General features: G+C 48.0%; 1 protein-coding gene and 1 long non-coding RNA gene across 5 annotated transcripts; one reads left to right on the top strand and one right to left on the bottom strand.

Moving 5' to 3' along the window:
* Positions 1–315: 315 nt before the first annotated feature.
* On the bottom strand, positions 316–17,500 carry CALCOCO1 (calcium binding and coiled-coil domain 1). Of its 4 annotated transcripts, none has more exons than XM_033221844.1 (16): positions 17,369–17,499; positions 15,071–15,252; positions 14,632–14,734; positions 13,453–13,643; positions 11,882–12,040; positions 11,326–11,474; positions 9,260–9,350; positions 5,767–5,922; positions 5,296–5,550; positions 4,703–4,828; positions 3,796–3,891; positions 3,332–3,440; positions 2,898–3,097; positions 2,298–2,404; positions 1,973–2,044; positions 316–1,320 (listed from the first exon to the last, which is right to left on the bottom strand). In XM_033221844.1, the coding sequence occupies exons 2-16, from the start codon at positions 15,224–15,226 to the stop codon at positions 1,143–1,145; spliced, it is 2,148 nt and encodes a 715-aa protein (XP_033077735.1). In that variant the 5' UTR covers positions 15,227–15,252; positions 17,369–17,499; the 3' UTR covers positions 316–1,142. The 4 variants fall into 4 exon arrangements, with proteins under 4 accessions (XP_033077735.1, XP_033077736.1, XP_033077738.1 ...); XM_033221845.1 differs by lacking the exon at positions 17,369–17,499 and adding an exon at positions 16,225–16,295; XM_033221847.1 differs by lacking the exon at positions 5,296–5,550 and having other exon boundaries at positions 17,369–17,500.
* On the top strand, positions 16,538–20,806 carry LOC117090027. The gene is made up of 3 exons (XR_004439863.1): positions 16,538–16,622; positions 19,850–19,975; positions 20,620–20,806. It is a non-coding gene; the product is annotated as an uncharacterized LOC117090027 (long non-coding RNA).
* Positions 20,807–22,142: the final 1,336 nt, after the last annotated feature.

Genomic DNA, 22,142 nt, shown 5'->3' with positions numbered 1-22,142 from the left:
GGAAAACTTGTCCCACTTTTCCACAGCACCCACCCACCCTGGGGCTAAACTCTGAGCAGAACTGACATGGACCCATCAGTTTGTTTCCCCCCCAACTGCCGTATTATCCAAGCCAGACTCCCACTTGAGACAACCCACTGGTGGCCAGCACAGCAGGAGGCATGACAGGAGAGTAACTGCCCAGCATCCCCTGCCATGAGGTAGGGATGCGTCCCCTCTTTCCCTCCTCCCTCCACCAGGGTCTAAGAGCCGGAGGTTTGGGCTCTGTGCTCCAGTCACACCTCATGGTAAGAACAAATTTTGTGACAACAGTCATACATATCATATAAATATATTTGTTCAAACTACAAAGGGACGGATATCAGGGGGAAGCTTTTATTGCTATGGGGGGACCTGGAGAGGGAGAGGGGGCTGGGAAATGGGGATACCTGGGACCACTTGTTCCCGCCATCCCTCACAGAAGGCACAAATACATTATTTCTTTCCATGTGAGGAGATGCGAGGACAGGATACAGTATACAGGAATCCTCAAAAATACAAAAAACCCTCCAAACTGAATACCTAAGGTTATGGAAAAGGCCAGGGTGGGGCGCAGAAGGCAATGGGGGAACAGAAAGAGGAACCAACAAAGCTGAGAACCAAAAGGGACCTGAGAGGCTGTGATGTCCATGCTGCTGCCTCTATGCAGGCCACAGAGAAAACTCAGGTAAACAAACAGAAACCCCAAATTAGAGAGGGTAGGGTGCCCCAGGAATTGGCTTTGGGGCATCAGACAAGGGAGTGTGAGTGAGTGTGTGTGTGCAGTGGCTGTGTGAGTATCAGAAGCAACCAGGGCTAGGAGTGGACGATTCTATTCCCACAGGGGAAGGCCTCCTCCATCCTGGTTCCTCCAAAACCACCTTCAGGGGGTAAATTCAGCCACTGCTTCCGAACAGGACCCCTCCCTGGGACAAAAGAGCCAGGTAGGAGAGGATGAACTGAGAAATCTTGGGATGAAAACAGGGCACACAGAAGCGGTTCTTAGGGAACAGAATATCATGGAGCCCAGTGTGATAGAAAATGGGCATGAGGCCTAAGTGTATGCATGTGTGTGAGTGTGTGTGTGCGTGAGTGTGTATTTGTGCATGTACGAGGGAGTAAGATCACTCAAAGGTGAAGGGGTCCTGGGTGCTGAAAAAGAAGTGTCCATCCATGTGGTCCTCCAGGGCATCCTTGTCACTCTCAGCAGGAAAGCGCTCCTTACAGATAGGACACTCCTTCCATGTGGGGGTGGCAGGGCCCCCAGTGCTGGTTTCTGACAGGGGACCCACTGTAAAGCCACTAAGAGAGACAGAGGGGAAAGGGAGAGGGTCGGCGTGCTCTGTTCCCTTCTTGACTTGCAGACTTCAGGGAGCAGGACCCATGTGCCTGGGTTCCCAGGTTATCCTGTGCCAAATGCAGCATCCTGGCCTCTCCCACAGCGTCTTTCTCCCCACAATTCTGGAAGCCTTATTTTTCCAGTTCCCCATGTCCCCTCTTCTTTAGTCTCTGCTGGTCTCTGCAGTGCAGAGCCCATCCCCCAACCTCCTGCTCTCCGCCCTCTATCTCCGTCTGCTGCCTAATGAGGCTGAAAATGAGTCTGACATCGTCCTTCATCTTCCTGCTCCAGCCGAGAAGGATGACAGCATCACCCCCTCCCTGCCCTGAGCCCATCTCACATCCAGGCAAAACTGGGACTAGATGATCAAATCTCTCTTCCCTGTGCCTGCCCCTTGACCCTGGGAATAAAAGGGAAGGCAGAAGGGGACAATCTGATACCTGAAACCCCCACCCCTGTAGGTTCCCTTCCCTAACGGTCACCCAGGGAAGTGAGGGAAGAGGGAAAGCATTTCAGGTGTAGCCAGATGGATGCTGGATCCCAGTCTTCTCTCTGCTCCTATCCCTGGGGTCCATGGTCACCTCCCTTCCTCCCCGGAGGATCCTAGGTACCTACCTGGTAGTTGGGGAAGGGGTAGAGGCAGGAGAGAGGGGAAGCAGGGCAATTTGGGCTCTGCAGAAGATGGTGCTAGAACAACACAGAAGCCAGTTAAAGGCAGGACCTCTGAGTGCATTGATAAGATAGGGGGAGGCATTACCTGAAGGCATCTGGGATTTGGAGCAGTGAGTCATTTTCATTGTTAACCATACCTGTATCTCCTTTTCTTGGCTGAGGCCAAGAAGGGAAGGGGTTGGGAGCAGGGCCTGGTGACTGTCCACACAGATGCCCTTTCCCTCTGACCTCCTACCACCTCCCTCCTGGCCTTGCTGGTTGAACTCACCTGGCCATGTCATAGAAGGCACTGCCCAGTTCAGGAAGCAGCAAGTTGGCCTCCTCACCCCCACTCTGCACAGCTGCCATCAGGACTGACTTCTCATCTTCAGCCTCCTGGATGCCGAAGAGATAGGGTTGGGCTTTGGGGTGGTGTTCCAAGATGGGGGAGCAGCACATTGGGACAGTATGGGAAGAGCAGCCAAGGCTAGGATAGTGACCTGAGGGGCTTAGGAAGGGTGGGGCAGGAGAGGCGTTTTGAAGGGCTGGTGGATAATAAGAGAATGAGTGCGGGGGAGAAGCAGTGAGGCTATTGGGCTGGTCTGGGTTTTGGGATGGTATCTGTTGGTGTGGCCTTGAAGAGAGGCTGGGCCTGCCTCTTCTCTCCTGGGAAAAAGAGAGCCCTGTATGGCTAAGGTTCTTGCTCTAACTAGCTGGGGGTGCGTGCCTGTGGTCCCAGCTACTCTTGAGAGACTGAGGTGGGAGGATTGCTTCAGCCCAGGAGGCAGAAGCTGCAGTGAGCCAAGATCATGCTGCACTCCAGGCTGGGACACTTGGGTTTGGCCCTACCCCTCCTTACTGCTTCCGTGCAGGCTCCTCCACTGCTCACCGAGTCAGAGCTACTGTCCTCAGCTGGCCCAGAGAGGTGAGGAGAAATGGGAGCCGGCTGGCTGATGACAACGAGGGGAGAAGCCTCTCGGGGCCCAGCAGGAGAGGAGCCTGGGTCTCTATGCTCACAAAGGCCATAGGGTGGGAGCCTCATGTCTTCTGGGGACTCATCCTCCGAGTCTGTCAGAGCTGCCGGGCAGCCTGTAGGAGATGAAGCAGGCAGAGAAGAAAGAAGGATGTGTTGTGAGAAGGCTGGACCAGCTGTCTCCTCTGGATGAGGGGTATCATTAGACTAAACAGGGGCCAGGGTCTGGGAAAGAAAAGGCAAAACACATAGAAGGCAGAGGCAGCTCCCAGCAAGGTTACATGGAGCCTTCCTCAACAGTGGAGGGTAGAGAGGGGGAAGAGGTGTTACAAGACTGGGGTTATACAGACTCAGTCCTGCAGTGGCCTCCTCATCCTCTGTGGCAGCATCCTCATTCCACTTCTCATCTGCCACCTTCTCCAGGCGGGCCTCCAGTTTTCTCATGTACTCTAGCAATTCCTGGAATTGGGAAGGAAAAAGGCAGGTGCTAGGGAAAGTGAAGGTACCAACCTTGCTAGCCTGCAGAGCCATTCTCTGCACCCAAGAAGAACTCTTAGCTCCTCAGGATTAGATGCCTTCAGCAAAGATTGGGGTGACTTCAGGCAGACATTCCCCGCAGCACCCCTGCTTCACCACTTACATCCCTCCCTTCTCCCAGAGATCATCCCCTGTCCTGCCAAGTCCGCTAATAAGAGAAGCCAGGGTATGGGCCCTCTTGGAGAGAACAGTTTCTAAGCCAAGAGATGACAGGCATTTACAAAGTTTCTAGCCCTCAGCTCCTCACCTGTGGCATCTACAGGGCCTGGGTGCTCACCTGCTTCTCCTCTTGTAACTGCTCTTTTTCCTTCTGGAGCACACGCAGGGCTGACCGCAGCTCTGTCAGCTCCCGCTTACTTTCTGACAACTGTACCTGAGGGAAGAGGGCCCGATGGAATCTGGAGCCTAGAATGTACCCCCAAGAACCTGGGCTCTGGGACCAGGACCAACAATCTAGAATCAGGTCTCCCCATGTCTCTGCTTCTTTCCTGCTCTGACACACACGGGGATTCCCAACACTCTTCTTCCATGAGTCTTGTGTCTTGGGCCCCAGAGACTCAGTTTTCTAAGTCTTAGTCTCTGCCTCTCGAGTGGGTCCTGGATGACTGCCTATAGGCTGGGGTGCAGAGGCCTTGGTCACACCAAGGAGCCACTCTATAATTCTCCTAAGTCACCTCTACTGGGCCGAGATGTGTGCCCTGAAAGCAGAAAAAAACGCATTTTTTTTTTTTTTTTTGAGACGGAGTCTCGCTCTGTCGCCCAGGCTGGACTGCAGTGGCCTGATCTCAGCTCAGTGCAAGCTCCGCCTCCCGGGTTTATGCCATTCTCCTGCCTCAGCCTCCCGAGTAGCTGGGACTACAGGCGCCTGCCACCTCGCCCGGCTAGTTTTTTGTATTTTTTAGCAGAGACGGGGTTTCACCGTGTTAGCCAAGATGGTCTTGATCTCCTGACCTTGTGATCCGCCTGTCTCAGCCTCCCAAAGTGCTGGGATTACAGGCTTGAGCCACCGCGCCCGGCAAAAAATGCGTATTTCAAACCAACGAGGGCTTGCTTGTGCAAGTGAAATGCCACCCAACATGTAAGTGGACACCTAGTACTTCTGAGCCCATACCCAAGACAGAGAGAAGGGGTATAGACGCCTCAGGAGGCCACAGGGCAGGATCCTTGGTGGCTGGGTGCCTTACCAGGCTAGAATCCTTTTCCCGGGCCAGCTCAGTCTTGAACACCTGGTTTTGGGTCCTCTCCTCCTGAACTGCCTTCTCCAATCGAAGTATCTCTGCACTCAGCTTCAGGATCTTGTCCTTCTCTGCCTGGGAGATAGCCAAGAAGGAAAATGGGAGGGTGAGAGGGGAAGAAAAAGGAACGCCACTGTCAATAGCACTATCCCTTACTGTGTGTCCTTTCCTTTATTTAAAGCATCGTTTTTAGAGCACTTTCCCCCTTTTGCCTTCATTTCCTATACCCTCTGAATGAAGGACAGGACATGAAGGCAGGTGCTGCTTGATCAGAAACAGGTATTATGGCAGGGTCTGGGGCCTAGGACAGAAAACGTTTGTGTTCCAAGGAAGGTACTCTGGTGATCAGGATTGGGATACCCCGGTTAGGGATGGGTCATGCCTAGAAAGTGTACCTCCCTCAAAGCCCCTCTCCACCCCTGAGTCCTCTAAGGTTCTCAACCCCTCTTCTCTCCTCCCAAAGGGTCTAACCACATGTAGGAGCCCCCACAGAGGTGGGGGCAGTGGTCATCAGATTGCCAGATGCCCCCCTATCCCTCTACCTCCACACTCTGCAGCAGCCCTGCCCGCTCCTTGCTCCATTGGCATTTTTCTTCCTTCAAGTGCAAACCGAGCTCAGCCAGCCTGCCGTTAACTTCAGCCACTTCCAGGCGGCTGCGGTGTAGTTCGGCTATGGTGCGGTCCCTGGCTGTTGCTGCGCTGGCCAACTCCTCCCCAAGAAGGGTGGCTTTCTGCTGGCTTGAGGCTGCAAGCTCCTGGGCTCCTCGAAGCTGCTCCTTCAGGGGCTCCAGCTCAGCCTCAGGAGAAAGAAGGAGATGGAGATCAGAGTTCCCAGTGAATCGTTTGTCAGCCGGGGAGGTAACCAGGCTCCCTCCACTCCACTGCATTAGGACTCGGGGTTGTGTTGTTTAGTCTTTAGCCATGTCTTTCCCCTTCTCTTTAGACACTTAGGCTTTTCTATAACTTGCCCTTGGAACTTTCCCTGTTTCCTGTTGCCAAGGGGCCTCACTCACCACCCGCTGCTGGGCCTGGCCGAGGGTGTCCTTCATCTGGGCCACCTTGTCTTTCAGTCGCTGGGCCTGAGTACTCTGCTCCTCTTGCCAGCTCTTGGCCTCCTGCAGGTCCAAATTTAAGCGACGGTTCTCCTGTTGTGCCACTTGGAGCTCAGCCTGATGGAAGTGGAAAGCAGATAAGGAAAGGGGTATGTGTGTTGGGGTGGCTCGGGAGGTGAACCATTGTGATGAGAGTGGTCAAGGTTCCACTTCTCAGATTTAACACACACTCAAGCCTTCAACTATTTCCAGCCCTTCTTGGGTTCTCAGCTCAAAGGACTCAATCCTGCATATCCAGTCTCCAGCTCCCAAATTGAGGTATCCAGCATTATAGCCTCAGGTCTTCCATCTAGGCATTCCATGTACCATTTCTGCTACTCCATTCTTTCTCTTAAATCAAAACTTAGTCTTCATGCCCTACAGGCCCCTCAAACTCAACAGTCTACCTCCCACCCCATCCCAGTCTTTCCTACTCTTATTTCCGTCCATGGTAACAACTAGCTCCCACGTTACTCAGAATGGAGTAACCTGGTGTCCTTGGTGCCATGCTTGGCTCTGTCCTCTCCCTAGCAGCCCACAGAAAAGCCTATTGCTTCTGCATCCTGGTCACAGCCATTTGCTCTTCTCTGTTACCACCACAACCACGTTATCTGACTCTGGTTATTTCTTGCTTAGACTACTGAACAACTTCATAACTAGCTCATTCTCCACAAGGCAATCAGATTCTTCTTCTTTAGGTACAGTTCTGATTTTTTAAGTACAGTTATGTTCTTTTTCAGAGATAGGATCTGACTCTGTTGCCAAGACTGGAGTGAAGCAGCATGGTCACAGCTCACTGCAGCCTCCAACTCCTGGGCTCAAGCAATTGTCTCAACTCAGCCTCCCAAGTAGCTGGGATTACAGGTATGTGCCACCACGCCTGCCTAGTTTTTGTGTTTTTTTTTCTTTTTTTTAGAGATGAGACAGGGTCTCACTATGTTGCCCAGGCTTGTCTTGAACTCCTGAGCTCGAGGGATCCTCCTGCCTTCGCCTCCCAAAATGCTGGGATTACAGGTGTGGGCCACTACACCTGGCCATAAGTACAGTTCATGTCACCCTTGCCTGAAAAATCATCAAAGCCTTTCACTGCTTGTGGAATAAAAATGAAGCTCAAGATCCTCCACAGTCTAACCTAGGCCTCATCTCAAACACTTCACCCACACATTCAGCTGTCCTGAGTGTTCTGCCCTTTAAGCCTTTGCTCACGTCTTTCTCTGTTCCTAGAATATCCTCACTCTCATCTCTGTCTATGCAAATTCTACCTATTCTCACTGCTGAGCAAAGGGTTTTTAACGATCTTCCACACAAACCCAGGGTACTGAAGAAGGGATTTAGGAGTTCTGCAGATATTTGATTTGAATGTTCTCTAAATTATTAACAATTATGTTAAAAAAAAAAAATAACACAAGGCCGGGTGCAGTGGCTCACGCCTGTAATCTCAGTGTGATTTGGGAGGCTGAGGCAGGCAGATTACCTGAGGTCAGAAGTTCGAGACCAGCCTGGCCAACATGGTGAAACCCCATCTCTACTAAAAATACAAAAAATTAGCCGGGCGTGGTGGCGGGTGCCTGTAATCCCACTACTCAGGAGGCTGAGACAGAAGAATCGCTTGAACCTGGAAGGCAGAGGTTGCAGTGAGCCAAGATCACGCCACTGCACTCCAGCCTGGGCAACAAGATGAAACTCTGTCTCAAAACAAAGAAACAAACAAACACGCATAAAATCACAAGTTAACACACTGGAGATCACCAGTTGGCATGTGTTTCCAGGTTAATTCATTTTTGTGCAAAGCTCAGAATAGTTTCTATTGTATTTTCTATTGAATTGAAGAGTAAACTGAGTTGCAAGGTGGACAGTTTAAAAATTGTTATCATTTGCACCTACTTGTGTGTGACTCAAGGTGTTCTCAATATTGCACAACCAAAATAAAATACAGAAATATATTAGTTGCTGAGGCTGACAGAACAGTCATCCATAGCCTCTCATTTCAAAGTTTGGTATGCCTCAATATTACCTAATTGCTTTCATTACCTTTCAAGTAAATGTTATACATTCAGATTTATGAAAATAAATTCATAGTAATAAAATATTGTTTTTGTTTATTCAGTGAGAGTCCACACAAGATGAAAAACTTTATTGGTGGGAGGAGAGGAAAGGGTTCTGCTAAAAAGGTTTGAAAGTACTAGGCTACTACATGCCCTACACCCCATCCCTTTTTTTTTCTGAGACAGAATCTTGCTCTGTCACCCAGGCTGGAGTGCAGGGGTGCGATCACAGCTCACCGCAGGCTTGACCTCCTGGGCTCAAGCAATCCTTCCACTTCAGCTTCCTGAGTAGCTGGGACTACAGGTGCATGCCACCATGCCTGGCTAATTTTTAAAATTTTTTGTAGAGATGGGGTCTCACTATGTTGCCCAGGCTGGTTTTGAACTTCTGGGCTTGAACAATCTTCCCGCCTCAGCCTCCCAAAGTGTTATGATCACAGGTGTAAGCTACCATGCCCAGCCATGGCCCTCCCCTGCTTTTTTTTTTTGAGACAGAGTCTCACTCTGTCGCCCAGGCTGGAGTGCCATAGTGTGATCTAGGCTCACTGCAACTTCTGCCTCCCGGGTTCAAGTGATTCTCCTGCCTCAGCCTCCTGAGTAGCTGGGATTACAGGCACCTGACACACCTGGCTAATTTTTATAGAGAGATGGGGTTTCACCATGTTGGCCAGGCTGGTCTTGAGCTCCTGACCTCAGGTGATCCGCCTGCCTTGGCCTTCCAAAGTGCTGGAATTACAGGCGTGAGCCACTGTGCCTGGCCTCCACACCCCTTTTAAAAAGTCTTTTCTTATGTCTGTAACAAGATGTGTACTCATACACCTCCCTGGAGCTCCACAATACTTTTATTAGATTTCTCTTGAGGCCAGGTGCAGTGGCTCACACCTGTAATCCCAGCAATTTGGGAGGCTGAGGTGGGCGGAACACTTGAGGTCAAGAGTTCAAGACCAGTCTGCCTAACATGGTGAAACCTTGTCTCTACTAAAAATACAAAAGTTAGCTGGGCATGGTGGCATGCGCCAGTAATCTCAGCTGCTCAGGTAACTGAGACATGAAAGTTGCTTGAACCCAGGAGGCAGAGGTTGCACTGAGCTGAGATTGTACCACTGCACTCCAGCATAGGAGACAAAGTGAGACTCTGTCTCCAAAAAACTAAAAAAAAAAAAAAAAAAGATTTCTCTTGTGACACTCTTATATTCCACTTTTCCACTCTGACTAATCCTGATTTGGGTATATGTCTTATATTCCTTAGTGGAGTGCACACGATGTCAATGTCTTCTTTATATTTTTATTCCCTTTGGTGTCTGGCTCTCGAAAGGGAATCAAACACTGACTGGACAATGGAGAAAGCAAATCAACTCTGAGCCCCTTACCTCGCTTTGCTCCTTGTCTGCTTGTACTTCTTTCAGTTGCCCAAGGAGCTTCTCCTGTTCCCGAGTCAGGGCCTTCACTGTGTCTCTAAGCCTGTGATTGGTGGGATGACATGTCAGACAATCTGCTCCACCCAGAGAAGGAATGGACTCAGGCCTCTGTCTTGTGCTCTGCTGCTGCTGCTCTAGGCCCAGAGCTCCATTTCACTCTGGGATGCATAAATCCCTAAGCCAGTTCCAGTTCTAAGCCCCAGGAAACCAAGATTCCAGGTTCTAGAGAAGAATTTAGAAAGCAATAGTTTTTCTTATCTTTTTATGTAATATTTTAAGGAATGTTTTGCTGATGGGTCCCATTGTTTTCACTCAATCAAGAGACTAGAATCTAGTCTTTTTGAGACAAGGGCAGTCATTATTGATCATAAACTTTTGATCTAGATCAGAAGTTGGCAGACTCTTTCTGTAAAGGGCCTGATAGTAAAGATTTTATGCTTTGCAGCCCATGTGGTCTCTGTGGCATCTACTCAACTCTGCCATTGTAGTGCAGGACCATCCACTGACAATATGTAAATGAATGAGCATGATGTTTCAATAAAACTTGAACACAGATTTGAAGTTCATACAACTTTCACACGTTACAAAATATTCTTCTTTTAATTTGTTCTTAACCATTAAAAGATGTAAAAACCATTCTTACCTGGGTTATACAACAGGTGGCAGGCTAGATTTGGCTTGTGGGGCATAGTTGTTGACCCCTGGTCTAGACACCCTCTAATCTTTTCCAGATGCTCAATCTGACCACTGCTTTCCTAACCTATGACTTAGAATGTCGACATCTAATATTTCCCTAGGGTGAGGCTAACATATCCTGAAGAAGCCTCTCAGATGAACTCACTTATTACTTTGGGCCTTGGATAGAATGCCTCTTTCTTTTAAACAGTTTTTTTTTTTTTTTTTTTTGAGATGGAGTCTCGCTCTGTCGCCCAGGCTGGAGTGCAGTGGCTGGATCTCAGCTCACTACAAGCTCCGCCTCCCGGGATTATGCCTCCTGAGTAGCTGGGACTACAGGCGCCTGCCACCTCATCTGGCTAGTTTTTTTTTTTTTTTTTTTTTTTTGTATTTTTTAGTAGAGACGAGGTTTCACTGTGTTAGCCAGGATGATCTCGATCTCCTGACCTAGCTAGGATGGTCTCGATCTCCTGACCTCGTGATCCACCTGTCTTGGCCTCCCAAAGTGCTGGGATTACAGGCTTGAGCCACTGCGCCCAGCCTTAAACAGTTTTTTAAAATATCCCATCTACCAGTACTAAATGGAATATAATTATGTCATTTAATAAAATAAGGAACTAGAGTGTTTAAACTGGTGAAAATTTGAAGGGCAGACATGGGAGGTGGTGGTCAATATTTATGCTACTTGGTAGAGGAAACAACTTTCTGGAAGAAGAAAGAAATTTATTTTATGTGGCTCCAGAGGTCTCGGGACCCCCTGGTAAGTTATAGGAGAGTAGAGTTTGGCTCAATACAAGAGATACAAAAATGACAGCTGTCAAATGTTAAAGAGGCTGCCTCCTGAGAGTGACCTCTTATATACCCTCATACATACCTTACATTCCCAATGCTAAGAGTCTATGATTTGTATCTTTTTTTCCAGAGGAGAGATTCCATAACATTCCTGGATCACCAGTTCTAATGTTTCTTAATAGTAAGAACACAGTCTAATCTTATCTTTCCTGCTGCCAAATCTGAAATCCATCCTCTCTTATCTTGCACTGACTTCCATCCATTCTCTTCTTCCAAATCTTCCACTCCTAGCTCTTGCTCAGTTTTTGTTGCACGATAAGTGGTAACTATGATTATTTCCAAAGCAAAGGAATACAGAATAGCGTGCGGAAAGATGGTAGAGAGCTCGGCAGAAAAGGGTATCCCCAGTAATTGGACTAGCATGAGTGAGGGTAGGAGGGAAAGAGAAAGCATGTGAGGCAGACAGCAGGTCTGCCTGCCTGAGAGAGGGGGCTGGAGTGTGGGGGTCATGGAAGGGAGAGGAAGTGATGGGGTCAGTGGCCTCCCCTCACCTGTCGAGCTCCACTTCCTTCGTCAGCACTTTCTCACTGATGGTCTGAATGTCATCCTCCAACTCCAGGATGCGTGCCACATGGTCTCCTTGTTGCCGGCTCAGGATGTCCCTCTCTTCTGTGATCTCCCCATGGGACCGGGAAATCCCCTGAAATTAAGTTTCCCCAAGAAGAAAAGGGAGGTTGGGACTCATCTCTCAAGTAGTGGAACAAAGGCTTAGGAAGAGCACACCAGGGTCTGATTGCTCCCACCTGGCTATCACATTGCCTTCCTTGAAAAAGAAACTGCTGGAACATTCCTTTACCTATCAACGTGGCCACCTCCACCTTACCTCAGCATTCTTATGTTCAAAGAACTGAGTCTCATTACAAGTTTGGAACACTTCTCTTGTCATATCAAGTTTAATCCCAACCATTACCCCTTAAACCTATTTTCTTGATGTCAGAACCATCATAAAAGCCCACTAACATCTCTCCTTCACTGTCTTCAGTGGGTTTAGATTTTGCACGCTGGATGAGCAGCCAGACCCTACCCCCTACCTGGCCCAGCTCCCACCTTATACTGTTCCATCAGCTCCGCGTGTTCCTGCCTGGCAGTTGCCAGAGCCCTCTCGAGCTCCTGCACTCGGCTCCTCAGCTCTGTCACCTGTCCCTCCAGCTGCAGCTTCAGCTGCATCAGGTCATTCCGTTCTTGCTGGCTCTCATCGAGCTGGTTCTACAGGCGGCAGGAGGAGAAGGGGAGTGTGCTGGTGGAGTACCCCTTCTAAGGTTCTATCCTTACCACTCTCCAGGTGCATTCTGGGGTTGGGAAATTACATAGCTTTGGGCTATAAAGAGGTGAGGAAGGGGATGCTCGGTGTGCTACCGAATCCTGTCCACCACCCAGTCAGATGCACCAGCTCACGGCACTCTGAATTGCCCATCCCTCTTACCTTTCCCCACCCTAGGCCTGGCCCTTTCCTCACCCAGAAATTGCAGGAATCCCTCGTGTGGCACGTCAATGAACACAAACACAAGGGATGGCTCCCTTGATTTTACCCTATCTGCTCTGGAGTTGGACAGACTTGAGTTCCAATCTTCAATGCAATTTTTACTAGCTATGTGATTGTTTTTAAAGACAGGGTCTCACTATGTTGCCCAGGCTGGAGTGCAGTGGCTAGCCATAGGTGCAACCATAGCATACAGTACCTCAAACTGCTGGCCTCAAGCAATCCTTCCACCACAGTGTCTCCCCAGTAGCTGGGACTATAGGCGCATGCCACTACACCCAGCTGGCTATGTGATTTTGAACAAGTTTCTTAACTTCTCTAAGTCTCTGTGTCCTCATTTGTAACATGATCCCTTAGTCTGAATTGTTGTAAGGCTCAAATGAGAATCATGATTGTGAAAACACAATAGAGAGTAGGAGCTCATCACACATCTCTCACTTATGTGAGATATAAACATCTTCCTAGGTGACAGAGCAAGGCTGTCTCAAAAAAAAAAAAAAAAAAAAAAAGAAAGAAAGAAAAAAACCCCCAAAAAACAAACAAAAAAACCCCAAACAATATCATTTCAACATGTAGCCAAAATAAAAATTATTGAAGTCTTTTACATTCTCTTTAAAAAATACTAAGTCTTCAAAATCTGGAGTATATTTTACCCTTATAGTACATCTCAGTTTGGATTAATTGCATCTGAAGTGCTCAAGACCCATATATAGTTAAGAGCCTTTGGTATTGGACAGTACAGGTCTGGGGCCTTGCCTATCTGCTCTTACTCCCCACTCGTCCTGGAAGCAGGTCTTGTACTCCCTTTTCTCTGAATGTTCCCTCGAGTAGCCTCCCTCCACCCTTTAGATCTTCCTCTAGGGCATAAGGCAGTATGTAGCGCATAGAGAAGGAAGGCTGCAAAAGTTCTTATGAAATCCTGAGTTACACTGGCCTGTGGGTGGTCTCCTTTCCTGCCTTACATGTTCATGTATGTCTATGTTAGACTGAGACTTTCCTGAAGGCAGGACTTTGTCTAACTTTTAGTGAGGTCTTCAGTTGAGGCCACAGATGAGGGGAGGGTGAGGTGGGAAGGGCCCTCTTGCAATGCTGTCTCCCACTCCCTTGCCTGAGAATAACTCTGTTGCTCTTTTCTCACCTGTAACACAGTTGCCTTGGGGACAACCAGCAGGATGTCAGAGCCCCCATCAGCCTCCTCCAGGGTCACCAGTTCATCCATGGGCCTTGGCTCTCGGAACTGGAAAGGGGGGCTCTGCCCACACACCCGGCCCTGGCGGTTCACATATCGGAACTGGTAGAGCTGAGCTCCTGGTTTGGGCAGGTAGCTGGCTGTGGGAAGAAGAATGGACCCAGGACCCCAAATGATCCACTGTCCTTGGCTCCAGCCCCTTGCTCAGTATTCCATATACTGTTTTTTCTCTTCTCCACCTCCTATAGGCCATTTCTTTTCCTAGGGTACTCTTCTCTCTCCTTTCTGCCTATCCCTTTCCTTCCTTTCTTTCCCAAACCCACTCCCCCTCTATCATAATCATAATAATGCTAGTCACCATGTAGTGAGTGCCTACGATGTACCAGACACTGTGGTAACAGTTTTTATTTTATGTTGAGACAGAGTCTTGCTCTGTTGCAAAGCTGGAGTGCAGTGGCACGATCTTGGCTCACTGCAACCTGTGCCTCCCAGGTTCAAGAGATTCTCCTGCCTCAGCCTCGTGAGTAGCTGGGACTACAGGCATGCACCACCATGCCTGGCTAATTTTTTTTTGTATTTTTAGTAGAGACGGGATTTTGCCATGTTGGTCAGGCTGGTCTTGAACTCCTGACCTCAAGTGATCCACCCACCTTGGCCTCCCAAAGTGCTGGGATCACCACTACAGCTTTCATTTTAAATCCTCGTAATGTTTCTATAAACCAGGCATCCCCTTTTACTGTTAAGATAACAGACACAGGGAGGTTATGTAATTTGCCCAAGGCCAAACAGCTTGTAAATGTTAGAGGTGAGATTTGAACCCAGGTCGTTCCCTCATCTCACCACATAATGCTACCTTTCCGTCTTCCTTACTCCCTGGTTTTTCCTTCTTTGGGTAGGACATGGGACTAGACGCCCTCTGAAGTTCCTTCTGTTTCTAAGTCACTGATTCTGCAATAATCCCATGATTCTCTATCTGCTGAGCCCTGTTGGATATATTCTCATTATATTTATTTTCATTTATTTTCCTTGTCCTTTGTGCCTAACTTTTAATGTTTCTGAGCCCACTACCTTCTTTCAAACTTCTACTCCCTTGGCTCCTCTCTCCCAGTTTTCCGTCTTCCCTTGTACCTTGGAACTGGACACTGGTGTGAATGGGGGAACCATCAGTTGTACTTTCAGGCACGGAAGACCACACAAATGTGTGGTAATCTCGAACACAGGCAGCTTCTACCTGTGAAAGCCCAAGGTTGGAGAAAGGTATGGTCATGGAAATACCTTCTATGGATGGAAGAAAGGGCAGAGGGGTTGAATGAGAGGGGCAGGATGGAGCTACAGTGGCAACAATGACAAGAGAAAGGGAAAGTGGAGGGACACTAATGTGTCAGTAAAGAACAAGGTTAAGATGGAGAAAAGATGAGCTTTGATTACACAGGTGGCCTCTGTCATCTGTGACATGTTTTCTTCTTCTCTATCAACCTGAGGTTGAGAATCCAAGAGCCCAATCATTCCCCTTATTCCAACCAACCCACAGCCCATAAACTTAAGCCAAAAGGGGTTCCAGAGATACCTTGAAGATGCCAATCCAGTCACTGGCACTGGGCATGGTGCCTGGGGGAAGGGTGTAGTGACATTCCACCTTGGTGTTGGGGATGTAGGTCCGGGCTACATTCAGAAAGTTGACTCCACCACGGGATGGTGCCCGGCTTAGTGGTGATTCTTCCATCCTGGCCTTAAGATATCTGTCCTCCTCTGAAAGAAAGGGTTGATATCCTAAAGTCTCTCCAGTCCACCTCCTTCCCCACACAGCTCCAGCACCACACACTCACAGCCCCTGCCACTACACCTGGAGATAAGGCATACCTGGTTTCCAGTCCTTGAGGGTTATGGGACATTTTTGAGGTATCACTCTTAGTCTCTAGGATGTAGGTCTGGCCTTCCAAGTCAGTCCCCATCCTGTCTCACACTATACCCTCTCTGGCTCATAGACCCTTCTGAGGGTCCAGACTTCTCTAATTTTGCTCCCAAAAGGACACTGAGGTGAGATAGAGCCTGGGATACTGAGTCTTGGTGGACAGCCTCCATTTCTCCATCCCATCTCCCACACATCCTGGCTCTTGAATTCAAAATCCAACTGAGGTGTGGGGCCCTCTCATTGAGAGGTGTCCTTGCCTACTCCTAAGCTTGTTGACCCAGCTGTATCCAGGAATGAGTTATGACATCAGAAAGTAGCAACTAATCTCTGAAAGGAATGGTTGAGTTTTCCTAGCTAGAATACAGCTTGGGGTTGGGGTGAACTGACAGCCCAAATCCTTAGGCTCCTGAGCTCTCTTTTCATCTCTCTGAGCTATCTACTCCCATGAATTCTAGGGAAGCAGAAAGCTTCTGCTGGCATCCAAGAGACAAAGGGAAGGGGAGGATATAAGGAAAGACAGGTTCTGTCCCTCGACTTATTATTCCAGGAAGTCAAGAATTCTGGAGGCGGCAACTTCAAGGGTGGAGTGAGGCGCTTAGCAGGAACGTGGTGGGGGTGGTGAGATGGAATATGGGGGCCTGGAGCCAGGAAAGCCCCACCCTGGGGCAGGGAACAGACTAGAAAGTGGGAAGTAAGGGGCCCCAAGAAGTGGAAATGTATATTTAACGTTGAGGAAAGGGGAGATAAGTTCAAAAAGAACCTAACATTCTTCTCTCCAGACTGTGCCTGCAGCAGGACTAGAAACCTACTAGTTTCACTTTAGTATTTCTCTCCTCATTTTCTCTCTGCTCCCCTCAGCCTCGATCCTTCCATCTGTTTGTATTGGTAGCTGGAGACACACTATAGGATGGGGTTGAGAGGAAGGGGTGTTCCAAGTTAGCTGGGGAGAGTTAATTGGAAAATATGAGGGTGGGGTGAGGACAGATAACAATAATAACGATCAAGAGAACTCCTCAGTCCAGGGCTGTGAGATGGCCCTCTTATTCATCACTCCTTTCCAGCCCACTAATCTGCTTCCTGTGTCACTCACAGCCGACATGTCCAACCAGCCATTGCCACTAGTCATACGCAAACATCACAAACCCACACGAGGCTGAAGTCTAGGGGACAGAAGCTTTAAAAGAAAACAGAAACTCAGTGGATAAAGGTGAGCCAGCAACACAAAAAGGAGCAACTTCTGCCCCCAAAATAGGTAGAACAAAAGGTTTTTTTATGTTCATCTCTCTGAAAAATTCCTGGTTGAAACTAGTCCACGTTTTTTCCAAATGTAATTCTTCCAGCTTTCTAAGGGTGGGGGTAAGTTGTCCCCAAAGATCTATACCTGGAGAACACTAAAATACACCCCACAAAGAAAATCCGTAACAGCTGTAAATGTTCTTCCTGTCCGAAAGAAAGTTCTGGGCACCTAAGATGTAGGTGTGTAGCCTGATTCAGATGTTCACATGGGGGGCGGAGAGCGGGTGTCCCGCCCCCTCCTCTGTAGGGCTCTAGAGTTCCTTGACATTCTACTACTTGGAAGGTCCCCCTTCCTCCAGGGATTCAGCGTCGTAAAGGCCTTTGGATTTGCGTAGGGGAGAGAGGGAAGACGTGTGGGGGACACGTCTTGCCTGGCAGAGAATAACCAGATTTCAGCTCCCCTAAAGGGATCAGCTTTATAGAGACGTACTGAGAAGAAGGAGAGGACGACGAGGGGGCGCCCCCTCTAATCAGGGTCCCCTTGAAACTAAGAACTCCCCAACAGCGGGGGTGGCTTCTCCAGTACGGAAAGTGTTAAAACCCAAACGCTCCTGCATTCCCCTTCGACAGTTCCCTTACGTTATCCTTCCCCAAACTGGAAAGTGGGGAAACCCTGCCCTCCCATAAAATCGCCCCCAATTAGGCCAAGTTTCTTACCCAACAGATGGATCAGCTGTTCCCCTCACCTTTCACCAGCAACAAAAACAGCACTCCGACTTCTCGAGGGGAGGGAGAAGAGTGGGCGCGAGGGCTTCTGGGTTTTGTGGTTCTTCCGCGCCCTTTCGCCGCCGCGCGCTGGGATCTAGGACTACATATCCTAGAAGGCTGCGCGCAAGGAGGGCGGGGAAGAGGGCGTCAGTGGTGGCGGCCTCACCGCGGCGTCCTGGGAGGCATAGTTCTCACTCCTATGACAGAGAACGAGGATGTGGCCACCAAAGGACTTCACGGCCCATGATCCCTTAGGCGGGGCCGGCTGTATTAGGGGTGGCTGCTGATTTGTAACGTGCGTTGTTGGGGGCTGGGAAGGATTTACGGCTCTAACGCCTTCTGTATAACGCTTTAACGGTGGGTAGAGTGGTTTCTGTTCCGTCCCCTCATGTACTTTTCACACCCACCTGTGAGATAGGCGTTAGCGTTATGCACACTTTATAGATGAAGAAACTCAAGTACAGTTAAGGAGCCAGTGTAAAGTGTCAAAGCTATGAAATGTAGAACTGCACTAGTCTTGGCTGACTCCACGTCATACGTTCTTGCCACTACACCACAGTTACCCACCATTTTGGGTATAGGAAACTGATAACTGGGGTATAGCAAGCAGTTTCTTTTTTACTTCAACCTCAGGGACAGGCCTTGTAAGAATGTTGTGTTCTGCACAGTTGACCATTTTTTTCCAGCTTGAGGATTTCAGTGCTAAGGGGCCTGACCATACGCATCTGGACTGGGCTCCCCTAGAGTGGCTTCTGGGTCTAGGAAGAGGATAAAATTGCCTGAGGTGGTGGTAGGAGCGGTGGAATGAGAAGAATGAAATTGAAAAGGGAGCTTGGCATAATTCAGGACCTGTCGCAATTCACAAACAAGCCACTTATAGGGGCCTGTTTGCCCAAGCCTTTTAAGTGGCTTAATTAGGATAACAATATATGTTGACGTTCCGGTTTTTATTTAGGAGAGGTGAAAGATTGACACGTCTCCCACACCCCAAGTCACGTTACAGACTTGAGCATCCTACCCCCGTCTCGCCATTCTCCATCCCTCTAGTCAGAGGCATTTAGAATTACCTCTTTCTCTGGCTCTGCATTAAAGGATTACAGTCTTAAGGATTGATTTCCTCTTCCTAGGTGCCTGCTTTAATTCTCTACTGCACTAAGTTATGGAGCTTCTGCCCTTTCCAAGTTTTTTGGTAGTGTTTTGCTTTTATGACTGAATGCGGTGTCTGCCCTGAGTGTCTTTCATCTGAAGATCTCCAGGCACTTAACAATTAGTTATTGGGCTGCACAAACATTAAGGTGATGTGTCTGTGTCATTAGTCAGGATTTATGAGTTAGGGAACCAGTTTCTGGATGAGGAGGTAGCTCAAGGTCTGGAGTGGGTTAAGAGTGAGGTCTGTTCAAGGACCCAAGTCTCAAGTGTTCTTGGCTCTTGTCTTCCACCCAAAATAAAGGTCTGTAAGAAAACAGTCTCAGAGCTAAAAATGGGTGCTTATGATCTGTTCAAACTATGCTAAGAATTTTCCCATTTAATACAACAGGCTTATGTAATATGTCTTGTTATTATCCCCATTTTACACATGATGAGATTGAGGCACAATTAATGACTTGCCTGGAGTCATCCAGCTAGTAAGTAGCAGAATCAGGATTTAAGCACAAGCAGTCACCATACTCCCAGTCCAGAAACTCTGGCATGTGATACTAACTCCCGTTGTTCTAGGGAACAGTGCTGGTTCATTAACAGGAGACACATGTTCACTGAGCATTTATATGCTCAGTGCAAGGCACAAGGTAATGTGAAACAGATTAATTCAACAGATATGTGTGTCAGGTACTATGCTAGGTATTCAGTTAATTTTATTGAAATAATGAATAGAAAATATTCATTATTTTAAAATAATGAATGTTATTCATTATTTTAATTATAGTCATTACTTTCAAATATTCAAATATTTGAAGAATAGATTAAATTTGGATAGTTTGGCAAGATGGGGACTGGAGAGGGTAAGCTTATTCTAGGCCAAAGCAAAGATTTGGAGGTGGGAATGGATAATGAGCCTAGAGTCACATAATAGCACATCAATTTCAACCTTTATTTATTTATTTAGGCAAACTCGGATTATTGGTAATGTCTGCCTGAAATGTTGTGTTGAGGATTCTGAGGAAAGAGTGCTGGGTAGCAATGTCTGCCACGTACTCCAGATGGAAAATGGCAGTTGTAGTGGATGGACTAATTGTTTGAAATTATTTCCTCTCTCATTCCTGCCCACTGCCATGTGACTTGCAGTATCTCCTGTAGAAGGAATAGATGTCTCATGTCATTGACTTTGGGCTTTGTCATGTTTCATGATTTGGCGATGGGATGTGAACAGATGTGACTCATGCCATGTTTGAACACATGAGTTTCCACTTTCTTGTTCTTCTCTGCCACTAGAATGGGAATAATCCACAGGAGAGTTGCTCCTTCTGCCTGGGTCCGGGAATGAGAAGACCTGTGGAGCTGAGTTGCTGCTTGCCCACAACCTGCATATACATAAATCAGAAGCCAACATTGGTTGTTGTAAGTCCCTTAGATTTTGGGGTTGGTTGTGATTGCAGCAAAGCCGAATAAAAGCTACAGTTGGAGGCCAGGAATGGTGGCTCGCTCCTGTAATCCCAGCACATTGGGAGGCCAAGGCAGGCGGATCACGTGAGGTCAGGAGTTCAAGACCAGTCTGGCCAACTGGTGAAACCCCGTCTCTACTAAAAATACAAAAATTAGCCAGGTATGGTGGCGTGTGGCTATAATCCCAGCTACTTGGGAGGCTGAGGCAGGAGAATCGCTTGAACCCAGGAGGCAGAGGTTGCAGTGAGTCAGGATGGTGCCACTGCACTCCAGCCTGGGGAAGAAAGTGACACTCTGTCTCAAAAAACAAAACAAAACAAAAACCAACAACAACAACAACAAAAAAGAAGCTACAGTTGGATAATTGGATAATGGAAGATAAAATTGGAAAGACAGACTTAAGCCAGAGTATAGAGAGTTTTGAATGTCAGGTGAGCCAGAGCCTGCTATGTGTTTATCAGAACCTGTTTCTTTCTCTTTCTTGGACACACAGCTGGACCACATTTTTAAGCTTCTCCTTTAATTAATGTGTTCCATTTTCAAGTCTGGCCCATAAAACTTTCCAAAAAAGATCCTTCATTTTTTTTTTCCCTGTCTAGCTTGATGAAGATGACCTTAGGCACAGCGACCCTGAAGGCCACATGTTAAAGAGAGTGGAGCCACAGGATGGAAGGAAGCTGGTTCCCTGAATCATCACTTGGCAGAGAGCTGACCACTAATCAGGATCATGTGTTTTAGATTTCACTTGACCAATAAATCAATTTCTATTTTGTTACACTGCTAAAATGTGGGGTTTATTTTTATAGTAGCTGCTGTTTTCCTAATCAATACATCATGTGCAAAGGTTTGGGCTTCATTCTCATCAGGAATGGGAAGTTAGTCACTGAAGATTTTTTTTTTTTTTTTTCTTTTTTTTTTTGAGACGGAGTCTCGCTCTGTCGCCCGGGCTGGAGTGCAGTGGCCGGATCTCAGCTCACTGCAAGCTCTGCCTTCCGGGTTCACGACATTCTCCTGCCTCAGCCTCCTGAGTAGCTGGGACTATAGGCGCCCGCCACGTCGCCCGGCTAGTTTTTTGTATTTTTTAGTAGAGACGGGGTTTCACAGTGTTAGCCAGGATGGTCTCGATCTCCTGACCTCGTGATCCGCCCGTCTCGGCCTCCCAAAGTGCTGGGATTACAGGCTTGAGCCACCGCGCCCGGCCTCACTGAAGATTTTTTGAAAAAGGGGAATAATACTGTGAAGACAGGTGGAAGTTACAGTTGTTGGGATCAAAGAGTATTTCTGAATGAGAGTGGGAGATTTGGGGACTGTTGTTTTTTTTTTTTTTCATAATGTAGTCTTAACTCTTGTCTGGGGAAGGGAGATGACTGCCATGATTGTCGAAGGGCTCCATAGAGCTGGGGAAGGAGTTGCTGAAAAATGAATCCATTTCCCTGAAATGTTAAGAGTATTTCTGAATGAGAGTGGGAGATTTGGGGACTGTTGTTTTTTTTTTTTTCATAATGTAGTCTTAACTCTTGTCTGGGGAAGGGAGATGACTGCCATGATTGTCGAAGGGCTCCATAGAGCTGGGGAAGGAGTTGCTGAAAAATGAATCCATTTCCCTGAAATGTTAAGTCTTTCTCTTTTGTAAAAGTCCTAATTCTAGTATTGCCTCATCTAGCTCAGTGACCACCACATAATAAATGTTTAATGGAAGCTGGCCCTGGACTCTGGGAATGTTTTGAAGAGCTACCACTAGTTGAGTGCCTACTATGTGAGAGGTGCTCTTTCATTCATTGAATCATCACAATAACTGTGCAAGGTGCTATCCAGATTTTACAGATGAAGAGATTGAGACTTTAAGAGTAATTTACTGCTGGGTGCGGTGGACCATGTCTGTAATCTCAGCATTTTGAGAGGCCAACGCCAGGAGATTGCTTGAGCCCAGGAGTTAGAGACCAGCCTGGGCAACATGGCAAAACCCTGTTTCTACTAAAAATACAAAAATTAGCCAGGTGTGGTGGTGCACACCTGTAGTCCCAGCTACTCGGGAGGCTGTGGTGGGAGAATCACCTGAGCCTGGGAAATCAAAGTTGCAGTGAGCCATGAATGCATCAACTGTACTCTAGCCTGGGCGATG

This window comes from Trachypithecus francoisi, unplaced genomic scaffold (genome assembly GCF_009764315.1).
Source record: "Trachypithecus francoisi isolate TF-2019V2 unplaced genomic scaffold, Tfra_2.0 Lachesis_group11, whole genome shotgun sequence".
Lineage (NCBI taxonomy): Eukaryota > Metazoa > Chordata > Mammalia > Primates > Cercopithecidae > Trachypithecus > Trachypithecus francoisi.
This window is presented reverse-complemented; position numbering and strand designations above follow the sequence as displayed.

Coding starts and splice junctions, on each gene's coding strand:
- CALCOCO1 (XM_033221844.1), bottom strand. CDS start 15,226: ATGGAAGAATCACCACTAAGCCGGGCACCATCCCGTGGTGGAGTCAAC. Junction 12,041..13,452: donor CCAAGGCAACTGTGTTACAG/GTGAGAAAAGAG, acceptor TGCCGCCTGTAG/AACCAGCTCGATGAGAGCCA. Junction 3,441..3,795: donor AGTTACAAGAGGAGAAGCAG/GTGAGCACCCAG, acceptor TCCCAATTCCAG/GAATTGCTAGAGTACATGAG.